General features: G+C 50.2%; 1 protein-coding gene across 2 annotated transcripts in view; it reads left to right on the top strand.

Moving 5' to 3' along the window:
• Window positions 1-2,479: 2,479 nt before the first annotated feature.
• The window catches only part of PITPNC1 (phosphatidylinositol transfer protein cytoplasmic 1), a 327,211-nt gene continuing 317,834 nt past the window's right edge, over window positions 2,480-11,856 (top strand). The window contains exon 1 of one of the 2 annotated variants that reach the window (XM_033183893.1): window positions 2,480-3,404. In XM_033183893.1, coding sequence (XP_033039784.1) covers window positions 3,357-3,404 — 48 coding nt within the window. In that variant the 5' untranslated portion in view covers window positions 2,480-3,356. The remainder of the gene's footprint in view (window positions 3,405-11,856) is intronic. The other variant, XM_033183896.1, reaches the window with a different exon arrangement.

The raw sequence follows: 11,856 nt of genomic DNA, 5'->3' as shown, positions 1-11,856 counted from the left end.
GACAGGACTTGAAACCACCGCGCTTGGCCAGCAGATGGCGCGCCCCGCCCTCAGTGTGCATGACTTATGAATGAATATGCCCTCCCTATGCTCTGCACCCCGCCCCTCCCGCCTCTGCTAGCCTCTCCAGCTCACTGCTATCAGAACCACTGTCTGAAGCACAGATTGCCAAGGCCTGGCTTTAAAATGGTGTCATGGGAATTGAGCTGGGGAGAGGGATTCTCTGTGAAGGCAATGGGTTGAACAGCAGAAGGGTTGAGATAGAAAGGTGGCTGGGGAGGAGGCGCTTTTGCAGCCAATGGACTCATCTCATTTGGCTGGAGTTGGGCTGGGAAGGGTAATGGACTAATGTGGGGAAGGTAGATCCAGAGCCTCGAAACTCCTACGAAGGCATTTTGACTTGCTCAGTAGGCCATAGAGAAGCCCTAAAAGGTTTTTATATATTTTTTAATGTTAGAGACAGGGTTTCAGCATGTTTCCCAGGCTGGTCTTGAACTCCTGGGCTCATGCCATCGGCCCGCCTCGGCCTTCCAAAGCGCTGGGATTACAGGAGTGAGCCACCGAGCCCAGCCGGGAATTGCTAAAAGGTTTTGAAGGTGGCAGGATGAGAGCTGTACTTGCACAAGATTAATATGACCAGGTCTGCGGATGCACTGAATGAAAACGAGAATCCAATGGAGAAGTCACCTTACAACAGGAGGGGTGGGCTGGGCATGGTGGCTCACACCTGTAATCCCAGCACTTTGGGAGGCCGGGGCTGTCACCTGAGCTCAGGGGTTTGAGACCAGCCTGACCAACATGGTGAAACCCCATCTCTACTAAAAATACAAAATTAGCCAGGGGTGGTGGTGGGCGCCTGTAATCCCAGCTGCTCCAGAGACTGAGGCAGGAGACTTGCTTGAACTCGGGAGGTGGAGGTTGCGGTGAGCCGAGATCATGCCATTGCACTCCAGCCTGGGGAACAAGAGCGAAACTGTCACAAACCAACAACAAAAAGAGGGGTGATGGAAGAAGCATATACGTGACAATTTACAGTTCGGAAAATTCAGAGAAGTAGCTTCTCAACCTTGTCACCCATCAGTAGAATACTTCCTTCCAGAATCAGTGTCAGGAAATGTCCAGGAAACCAGGAACCGAGCCTACACATCCCGATGTCCTATGTGAATGCGTATGTGGGGCTAGCCAATCCCTTGCCTTCCTGCCTCTAGGAAGATTATTAGGTCTTCCATTTGTTTTCAAGTAAGAAGCAAAAAAAAAAAAAAAAAAAAAAGACAGCTTGAGTTTCTTTCCATATCACAGCCTTCCAATGTGTTATTATTCAACACTGCAGTGTCAGATTTAGATTTTCCACCTCGAGGAATTTGGTTTAGCTTTAATTAGTTGCTGTGAATATTTCTGAGCCAACTCTGGAAAGCATTTATCTGGAAAATAGTTTCCACTAAAATATAAGCTGGATATAGGGTATCATTTTCCTAGGAGGGTTTGTATCAGTTAACACAGTTATACATTCTCTCCAGTCCTCTGGATGACTTTTGCCACAAGCCCATCATTGCCATATTGGTTAATTACTTATTAATCACAATTCAAAATACTATATTGAGGCATCTGCATCGCCATCTAAGTTCTAGCCTCAGGACTTCAGAGCGTGAAGATTTTTCGGAGAAAATATAACGCTTACAGGTTATTCTCATACAGGCAACTGATGCATTTTTCATCCGGCAACTTTTCATAAAAACAAGCTGAAAAATACCAGACAAATGAAAAACAGACTTCAGCAGTTCCATGCTGCTTCCTGAGTAACTGAAGAATGTGCTTCTTGTGGTTAAAATGAGGGATCTGTTTAATATGGATGAAATAGCAACACTCCAGGCATTTTCATTGACATTTCACTGTGACTTTTTGAACTTAGGAGTGCGGATACGAAAACCTACTCTTTCTTTCTGCTGTGCGGAGCCTGCACAATCTGCAGAAAGATTGCAGAGCCGGGCCAGGCGAGGTAACAGGCTACGTGGGGTTCATGTTCTCTCTGGTTGTTCCCTCCCCGTTTGTACTTCATTTCCATTCACACGGCTGTACTTCCCAGTTTTCCAGGATCTCTCCTCTGAAACCAGGCAAGGGTTTGTTCCCAAATCCCACCCATTGCCTCTCCAGCCCTGGACTTGCTTACTGGACCACACATAGGTGGTGGGCATTGGTGACTTGTCCCTAGGGTCAGGGGATCAGAAACTGCCCAGAGGGGCTGGATGGAGCTCGGCGGCACTCAGGGCACAATGGAGAGCGGATTCAAACGGCAAAGGAGCCGAGGGAAGCCCCTCTGCCCGAGCCTCCCTAGCGCCGGCCGGGCTCCGCTGCGGAGCAGCCCCGCCGTCTGGCAGAGACATGCTGTTTTGTTTAAATCCTCCACATTCTTTGCCATTTCCCCATTGGCCGGATGGGGCTACCCTCCCCGCCGCGGCCGCTGCTGATGTCAGCCTTGCTCGCGCTCGCTCCTCCCGCACCCACCTCCCGGGCCCAGGCACACTGCATCGGCGCGGACGCTCCGGCCCCGGCGAGGTGGCTGCAAACTCGCGGGCACGCACGGCGCCCGGGGAGCCAAGGGACTCGGGGGAGGGGACGCGCGCGGAAGGCGCCAGCTTCCTCCTGCCCGCCCCTAGCAGCCGCGAGCTGAGGTTGGAGGCGCCCGGGGCCCCAGCCGGGCAGAGCCGAGCGGCGGCGGCTTCCCTTTTCTCCCTGAGCCGAGCTCCGGAGCGGCGCGGGGACCGGCCCTAAAAAGAGCAGGAAATCTTGTTTACCGCCCGCGGAGAGGAGCCGATCGAGCCTTTGTCTGGAAAGTCAGCATCTCCGGCTCCGGCTGCAATGTGTTCCTGGTGACATTAGCATCGGGCAGACCCGCCGGAGGAGGGGGGTCGCCAGGTTCCCGTCTGCTTTCGGAGGCGGATCGAGCGGGTGACTTTTGTGCATTCGTTTTAATTTTTGGAAATCTCTCTTTTTTCCTCCCTCGCTCGCTGCCGGGCATGTCCTGATCTGGCGGCCGCTCCTACCACCCTGGGCTGCCGAGCAGAGCCGTCGCCAGCGGGTCTCCCTCCCTACCTCCCTGACTTTGCAACACCGCGTTCCGGGAGGACCAGCCTCGGCGAGGGAGGAGGCGGAGGAGCTGCGAACACCCGGACCCAAACCCTGACATGCTCTGGGGCGGAGAGGAGGAAGCCAGCAGCTGAGCGCGCCGCGGGGGCTGCTTCGCCCGCCGGCTACGAGCGCTGGGCTCCGGGCGCCCTGCCCTGCGCCTGGGCGGCAGGCTTGCTGGTCTGGAGGGCGCCCTCAGCTTCCCGCCCCGGGGATCCGCGGCCGGCAGGACCATGCTGCTGAAAGAGTACCGGATCTGCATGCCGCTCACCGTAGACGAGGTAAGCGCCGCGCCCGGCCCGGCCTCGCTCGCTCCGGGACAGCCGCCGCCGCCTCCTGGCCGGCGAGCCCCGGGCTAGCGGCAGGAAACCCAGGTGGACGTTACCCCGCAAGCCCGAAGGCTGGAGGAGAGGAGGGAGGGGATTTGCGGCTTCCACTTGTCACCCCAGCGGGGGAGGGCGGCGTTGGGTGGGGCGGCGGACTCCGGGTGGGCTCTTTGGGGGCGCCCAGAATCCAGACTGTTGGGGATCACAATGAGCCAAAGGGAGTGGGTGCGCCCCCTCCTTCCAAATAAGAAAATGAATAAAGCAAACCCAAGAGCCCCCGGCGCGCGCTGTAGCTGGGGTTTGGGGGGCACCCCGTCCTGGCCGTGGGCCCAGCTTCCCCTCCCCGCCCTCTGCGGTCAGGTCGAGGTGCAAGGAGGAGCCTTGCGCCCTCGGGATCTGCACGCCCAGAGCCCCGCGGGGGGCACCTCGGAGCCCTTGGGGGAGGTCCCTGCGGGGCCGGACTTCTCGCCGTCGCCACGGTCTTGGGCGCCGCTCTCGGCACGTCCGCCCTTCGAGGCTCGGGACCCGGCTCTGTCCTTTCGCAAACCGCCTGGCTCGGAAACTTTCTGCGTCTGTTATTTCTTCCGCCGCGGGGAGCGTGGTCGGCGCGCGAGCCGGGAGCGGCTGGAGCTGCGACGCGGCCACAGGAGGGCGCTCCAGCACGTGGTGCCGGGGCAGCGGCTGCCGGCGGGGGGCGCCGGGCTCGGGGCGGGGGCTAGTCCTCCAAGCGCGGTTCTGCTGCCCTTCTCCCGAACCTGCGAAGCTCCAGCATTCAGGAAGTGGTGACTCAGACAGGATTATTCCAGCCCCGGCTTCCCTTTCTTCCCCTTCTTCCTCCCCACCTTTGTGGTGATTTCACGACTACTGAGCGTCTCTGTCCAGGGACAGTGAGGGAGCCCAAAGCCAAGCACGGCAACGTGAAACTCACTAGTGTGGTTTGGTGTGGCAACACACATGAAATCAGCCACCTACACCATCTTTATATTTAATTCTCGTGCCATGAAACTATCAGATATGTTATTGAGCCACCACTTGATGAGAGGGGCGACGCGCTTTGAGAGAGAAAAAGATCCTTAACTGAGAACGTGGCTGTGCTCACAGGGGCTGTCCGTATTTGCCATCTGGACCAAGGGTTAAGGCAAGACCCAAGTACAATCCAAGACAAAATCAAAGTAGCTGCAAGTTTACAAAACGCATCATGGGTACACAGGCTGCCAAAGAGGGAGAGATCAGCTTCCACCAGAATGATCAGCGGAGTTTTGGAGTTCGTTGGCATTTGAGGAGGTAGCATTTAAGTAGGGTCTGGAAGGGTGGATGCCAGATGGGTAGACAGAGATTCGAGTTGCATATGACCTTGTAAGTGGAGAAGCAGGACATAGCTTTGTGGGGAAAGAGAAAGGCAAACGAATGGGACTGGTTAATAGGAGTCTTTCCAGAAGAGGTGGAGATGGTCCCACCTTCTCAACTCTAGCAGTTGAGCTGGAGTAATTCACCTGGGAGGCGTGGATCCCTCTACTCTATCTCCTAATGACCTTGTTTTTTGATATGAGTTTGGATTCTAGGAGCAATGTTGGGACTGCCTGGAATACACAGAAAATTACAGGTGATAATCAAGAAAAGAACCAGTTCTAGAAGCTTCTCTACTACCTACAAAATCTCTTTATCCTAGTTGGTTCCCTTTTCAGGCTTTCTGAAACACTCAGGCAGATGCTTTTCCCACTTTTGTTTTTGTACCGAAATATCCGCAGGTATACCATGGGGTAATTACATTTGAATGATATAGGTGGAGGCCTGCCCTTCCTTCCTTCCTTCCTTCCTTCCTTCTTCCTTCCTTCCTTCTGTCCGTCCTTCCTTCCTTCCTTCCTTTTTCTTTTCTTTTTTGTTTTTTTTTGAGATGAAATCTTGCTATGTTGCCCAGGGTGGGGTGCAATGTCGAGATCTCAGCTCACTGCAACCTCCACCACCCGGATTCAAGCAATTCTTCTGCCTCAGCCTCCTGAGTAGCTGGGATTATAGGTGCCTGCCACCACGCCTGGCTAATTTTTGTAGTTTTAGTAGAGATGGGGTTTCGCCATGTTTGCCAGGCTGGTCTTGAATGCCTGACCTCAGGCGATCCGCCTGCCTCAGCCTCCCAAGGTGCTGGGATTATAGGCATGAGCCACTGTGCCCAGCCAGCCCTTCCTTTCTTTTTTTTTTTTTTTTTTGAGATGGAGTCTTGCTGTGTCGCCCAGGCTGGAGTGCAGTGGCGCGATCTCGGCTCACTGCAAGCTTCGCCTCCCGGGTTCACGCCATTCTCCTGCCTCAGCCTCCAAGTAGCTGGGACTACAGGCGCCCGCCACCACGCCCGGCTAGTTTTTTGTATTTTTAGTAGAGACGGGGTTTCACCATGTTAGCCAGGATGGTCTTGATCTCCTGACCTCGTGATCCACCCGCCTCGGCCTCCCAAAGTGCTGGGATTACAGGCTTGAGCCACTGCGCCCGGCCAGCCCTTCCTTTCTTAATTGGCCAACAAAATCAGACTCATCAGACTCCACCTGTAATATAATTATAAATTCTTTAATGTATAATTCATTTTGGCTAAAGTATGATTCAGTTTCTGTAAGGTTCATATTCTGAAGTCATTTTCTGCTTTGTCAGAGAAGCAGGAGGGCAATTTAGATTAATAGATGTTTCCAATTAAGAGGATTCAGATTAGCTAAATCTGATGATGGATGAAGAAATGAGGCCTAGTTTGCCAGATGTTAAACGCCTGAAGTCAGAACTGATAGTAAATTCCACAGTCTCCACCATCCCCTTTTACACTGACCTTAACACTGAAAACGAGGAAGCAACTTGAGTTTCTTCAAAGAAGATGTTTAGGTAAACTTTGTAAGCCTAACTTTTTTTTTTCTTTTTGAGACAGGGTCTTGCTCTGTCACCCAGGCTGGAGTGCAGTGGCGTGATCCTGGTTCACTTCTGCCTCCATCTCCTGGGCTCAAGTGATCCTCCCACCTCAGCCTCCTGAGTAGCTGGGAAAACAGGTGTGTGCTGCCAACCTGGCTAATTTTTTTACTTTTGTAGAGACAGGGACTTGCTATGTTGCCCAGGCTGGTCTTGAACTCCTGGGCTTGAGTGATCCTCCTGCCTCGGCCTCTTAAAGTGCTGGGATGGCTGGGCGCAGTGGCTCACGCCTATAATCCCAGCACTTTGGGAGGCCGAGGCGGGCAGATCACGAGGTCAGGAGATCGAGACCATCCTGGCTAACACGGTGAAACCCCGTCTCTACTAAAAATACAAAAAAATAAGCAGGCGTGGTGGCAGGTTCCTGTAGTCCCAGCTACTTGGGAGGCTGAGGCGGGAGAATGGCATGAACCCGGGAGGCGGAACTTGCGGTGAGCCGAGATCATGGCACTGCACTCCAGCCTGGGTGACAGAGCAAGACTCCGTCTCAAAAAACAAAAGTGCTGGGATTATAGGCGTGAGCCACTGTGCCCGGCCTGGGAGTCTAACTTTTGCTTCCACTCTTGGTTGACTCTGGACTGATCCAACCTACATGGAACTTCTAGAACTTGATTCTGTTTAACCACCGGAGTTCATTGGTAGCAGCATCCATACTTTTGAAAATGAAGCAAATGCTTATGCTTTGAAGAGTCAGTGAGAGAATCCATACTTTGCCTGCTTCTTGTGCCTGGCCTTATACCTTCTCCCTCATTTGACCCTCTGGTGGTGGTGGGCAGTGGAGCATTAGTGGCACTGGTGTGTTATTATCCATATTTTGCAGATGAATACATTGAGATTCAGAAAGGTTAGGTAATGTGCTCCAGGCCACACAGCTAGTTAATAGGCAAGCCAGAAGGAGAGCATGGTGAAACCCATTATTGGTTGTTGCTTACTCTGCTTTTTTTGCCTGTCACTAGTATTTAATCCAGCAAAAGGAAAAACATTTCTTGAAAACAGATAAAGTCAGCACTCTCAAGTAAATGAAAAATCAGAGGCCTTTTGTCTTGCTGTAGATGGTACTGGCCTCTACTATTCCTCTACTACTTTATTTTAACACATAAAATGTTCCCTAGTTCCAGGAAAAAAGAACATCTCTGGGAGATCAAGAAAATAAAGCTGAGCTACTGTCTAGAATAGAGTGTTGGTGGGGTTTTTTGGTGTGTGTGTGTGTGTGTGTTTTAGACATTAATTTCAGAGTAAACAATTAGTAAAAGTAACATTCCACAGATTAATTTTAATTAAAACATTTCATTGGAATAGTCCCTCGTTTGTGTTAAATGTAGGGGTCTCAACTCAATATAAGCCTGTTGGAAAGGTATGAACAGGAAAAGTTCCTGAGAGCTGAGAGTTGCTATAGAGAGAAAGTTGTCATTATCTTCATTTGAAACATTTGGTAGAGGTAGACATAGATTCTAGAGTTTTTGTTTGTTTCTTTTTTTGAGCTGTAATCTCACTCTGTGGCCCAGGCTGGAGTGCAGTGGGATGATTTCGGCTCATTGCAACCTCCACCTCCTGGTTTCAAGCAATTCTTCTGCCTCAGCCTCTCAAGTAGCTGAGATTGCAGGTGCCCACCATCACTCCTGGCTAATTTTTTGTATTTTTAGTAGAGAAGGGGTTTCACCATGTTGGTCAGGCTTGTCTCGAACTCCTGACCCCAGGCGATCCGCCCACGTTGGGCTCCCAAAGTGCTGGGATTACAGGTGTAAGCCATTGCCCCCAGCTGATTCTAGAGTTTTAGACCTAGAAGGAGTATTGCAGATGATTTATAATTGAGCCATTTATTTATTTATTTATTTACTTTTGAGATGGAGTCTCGCTCTGTTACCCAGACTGGAGTGCAGTGGTGCAATCTTGGCTCGCTGAAACCTCTGCCTCCTGAGTTCCAGAGATTCTCCTACCTCAGCTTCCAGAATAGCAGGGATTACAGGCGTGCACCACCCCAGCCGGCTAATTTTTGTGTTTTTAGTAGAGACAGGGTTTCACCATGTTGGTCAGGCTGGTCTCGAACTCCTGAGAGGTCACACCCGGTGAGCCATTTCATTTTATGATGAAGTCTAGACCTGTAGAAAGTGCAGTTAAGCTGTCTACCTCATTGACAAACTTTAGGCTAGAACCAGGTCTGATTTAAGGCTCAAGGTTGTTCTACTGTATGGAATTCTCCCTCCTCTGAGATACCTTGCTGGAAGAAAATATTCTCCTGAGGACCCACATGTAAAGCAGGTACACTAGCTCTAGTCTCTAGTAGAAGGTGGCTGGGGACTCCGACCCTATGTGCTTAGCGGAGCACATAGGGTAGCCCCATTTGAACCTATTGGAAGGGTGGCTCGCCTCCTCCGCCAGCCACTCCTTGGTCTCAGTGAGCGACCTGCTCACCAAGGAGGCTCCTTGGAGCACAGTCTGAAGATCACCCTGAACCCGCCACCCTCACCCCAGAGGTACTTGTTAGTAAAATGAGCATCTCTCAAGAGACGCTAAGCACATCCTAACATTATCTAAGGCAGGAATCCTTTCATTTTCATTGCTTTCTGTATTGTTTAACCGTTCTGGCCGGGTGCAGTGGCTCATGCCTGTAATCCCAGCACTTTGGGAGGCTGAGGCGGGTGGATCACCTGAGGTCGAGAGTTCGAGATCGGCCTGACCAACATGGAGAAACCCCGTGCCTACTGAAAATACAAAATTAGTCAGGCATGGTGGTGCATGCCTGTAATCCCAGCTACTTGGGAGGCTGAGGTAGGAGAATTGCTTGAACCTGGGAGGTGGAGATTGCAGTGAGCCGAGATTGTACCATTGCACTCCAGCCTGGGCAACAGGAGCGAAAGTCTGTCTCAAAAAAACAAAAACAAACAAACAAACAAAAAATCAGTTCTTGTTCAGCAGTTCCTGTTCTGACTGCATTAACATTAATGTGTATACTTTTAGGGATTGATTTGTGGTCTTTAGGGATTTGGTGCACAATGCAGAAAAATAGAAACACTTGCCTCTGCTCCAAGAAAAGAGAAAGGAAAGAAAAGAAAAACAACTTTTTCTTACAGAATATTATTTTGTTCTTTGCCCTGGCAGGGAGCCAGTGCACTTCATCCAGGCGCCCCCAGGGCCCCCGGAGAGTTTTCTTGCGCACATTTCTGAGAACAGATTTGGGATCAGGGTGGTGCTGCCTCTGGAATGACATGAATGGAAATGCCAAAATGCCGAACAGTGCTCCTTGTTCTCTGCTTTAAACCATTTTCCTGAAATGCATCTGCAAACATATTCAGGCAGAAATTATTGAAAGGAAGAGATTTTAAGTTTGCTGCTGGCGTCAATACCTCTGAATATAAAGGATAAAGACTCCTTGGATTAATCTCACAGACTTTCCCCAAGGTTTCCCATAAACATAATTTGGAAAATGTTTTCCTTGTCTGGTATAAAAATTTTATTCTGAGTAAGATAATTCTATAAAAAGTTTTCTCAAGAATGAGCACGATATTGAGAGGTTGTTTTATTTTACTTTAAATTTTCTGTTGAGAAGGGACCAAGGTCAGCATCATGCGTGTGATTTCTGGGTGATCCAGGTAGTTTCATTGGCTTGTTCTGAGAGGTGAAGCCAGCTGGATTTCTGGGTGGGGTTGGGGACTTGGAGAACTTTTCTGTCTTACAAGAGGATTGTAAAACGCACCAATCAGCACTCTGTAGCTAGGACTGTAAAGTGCACTAATCAGCACTCTGTAGCTAGCTAGAGGTTTGTAAAATGTGCTAATCAGCACCCTGCAAAAACGCACCAATCAGCTCTCTTTGGCTAGCTAGAGGTTTGTAAAATGGACCAATCAGTGCTCTCTAAAATGGACCAATCAGCACTCTGTAAAATGTACCAATCAGCAGGACATGGGTGGGGACAAATAAGGGAATAAAAGCCCCCCCCCGCCCGCACCGCCCAGTCACCTTCCAGGCTGTGGAACCTTTGTTCTTTCATGGTTCACAATAAATCTTGCTGCTGTCCACTCTTTGGGTCCGCACCACCTTTAAGAGCTGTAACACTCACGGCAAAGGGCCGCAGCTTCATTCTTGAAGTCAGCGAGACCAAGAACCCACCAGAAGGAACCAACTCCAGACACAGTTCCACAGCCAGGGGACAGTGGAGGTTTGCCTAGCTGTCTGGCAAAGCTCCTTTTTTTTTTTTTTTTCTTGGTCATAAAGGGCATAGGGAAAGGAGGGCGGGTAAATAGATTTGTGCAAACCTTTCAACACTAATGGAACAGACAAGGAGCAGATGCTGTCCTCCTGGCTGGTCAGTGAAATTGACTCTGTCCATGAAAGAAGCTGCATTTTCCCAGTGACTTGGGTGGAAGTACCTGGCACAGGAAACGGATACAGGGATCAGGGAAGCAAACTATTGTTAACAAAACCCTGGTTAAAAGTAGGTAGTAATTAACTTTTGCTTTTTCTTATTGTGATATGGAGGAAGTTGCTAAGGCTCTTAAGTCAATTTAGAAACCTTGTGGCTGATTGCATGAGTGTGACTGATATTCCAAAGCAAAGCAAATAATATTCATTTCAGTAAGGCTGTTGTTTCAGGTGACTGGAGAATATTATTTATTGTAGGCATTAAAAGAAATTAATATACTTTATTTATTTATTTTGAGACGGAGTTTTGCTCTTGTCGCCCAGGCTGGAGTGCAGTGGCACTATCTTGGCTCACTGCAACCTCCGCCTCCCAGGTTTCAAGCGATTCTCCTGGCTACCTCAGCCTCCCAAGTAGCCTACCTCAGCCTCCCAAGTAGCTGGGATTACAGGTGCCTGCCAGTATGCCCAGCTAATTTTTGTATTTTTTTTTTTTTTGAGATGGAGTCTCGCTCTGTCACCCAGGCTGGAGTGCAGTGGATGGATCTCAGCTCACTGCAAGCTCCACCTCCCGGGTTTATGCCATTCTCCTGCCTCAGCCTCCTGAGTAGCTGGGTCTACAGGCACCCACCACCACGCCCGGCTAGTTTTTTTGTATTATTATTATTATTTTTTTAGTAGAGACGGGGTTTCACCATGTTAGCCAGGATGGTCTCGATCTCCTGACCTTGTGATCTGCCCGTCTCAGCCTCCCAAAGTGCTGGGATTACAGGCTTGAGCCACCGCACCCGGCCTAATTTTTGTATTTTTAGTAGAGATGGGGTTTCACCATGTTGTCTAGGCTGGTCTCAAGCTCCTAACCTCAGGTGATCCAACCACCTCGGCCTCCCAGAGTGCTGGGATTACAGGTGTGAACCACTGCGCCCAGCCTAAAATAAATTAATATAGTTTAAGCATTCAACCTCTTTAAGAGCTTCCCCTCTCCCAGGGATGTGTAGGTATGAGATAGGGAGTGGGAAATCACAACGTTTTGGATTTTTAAAAATGTGAAAGTGTATGCACAATGACAGGCAGTAAATGTGTTTTTCAGGAGCAGTAATTACTGGAAAAG

This window comes from Trachypithecus francoisi, unplaced genomic scaffold (assembly GCF_009764315.1).
Source record: "Trachypithecus francoisi isolate TF-2019V2 unplaced genomic scaffold, Tfra_2.0 Lachesis_group20, whole genome shotgun sequence".
Lineage (NCBI taxonomy): Eukaryota > Metazoa > Chordata > Mammalia > Primates > Cercopithecidae > Trachypithecus > Trachypithecus francoisi.
This window is presented reverse-complemented; position numbering and strand designations above follow the sequence as displayed.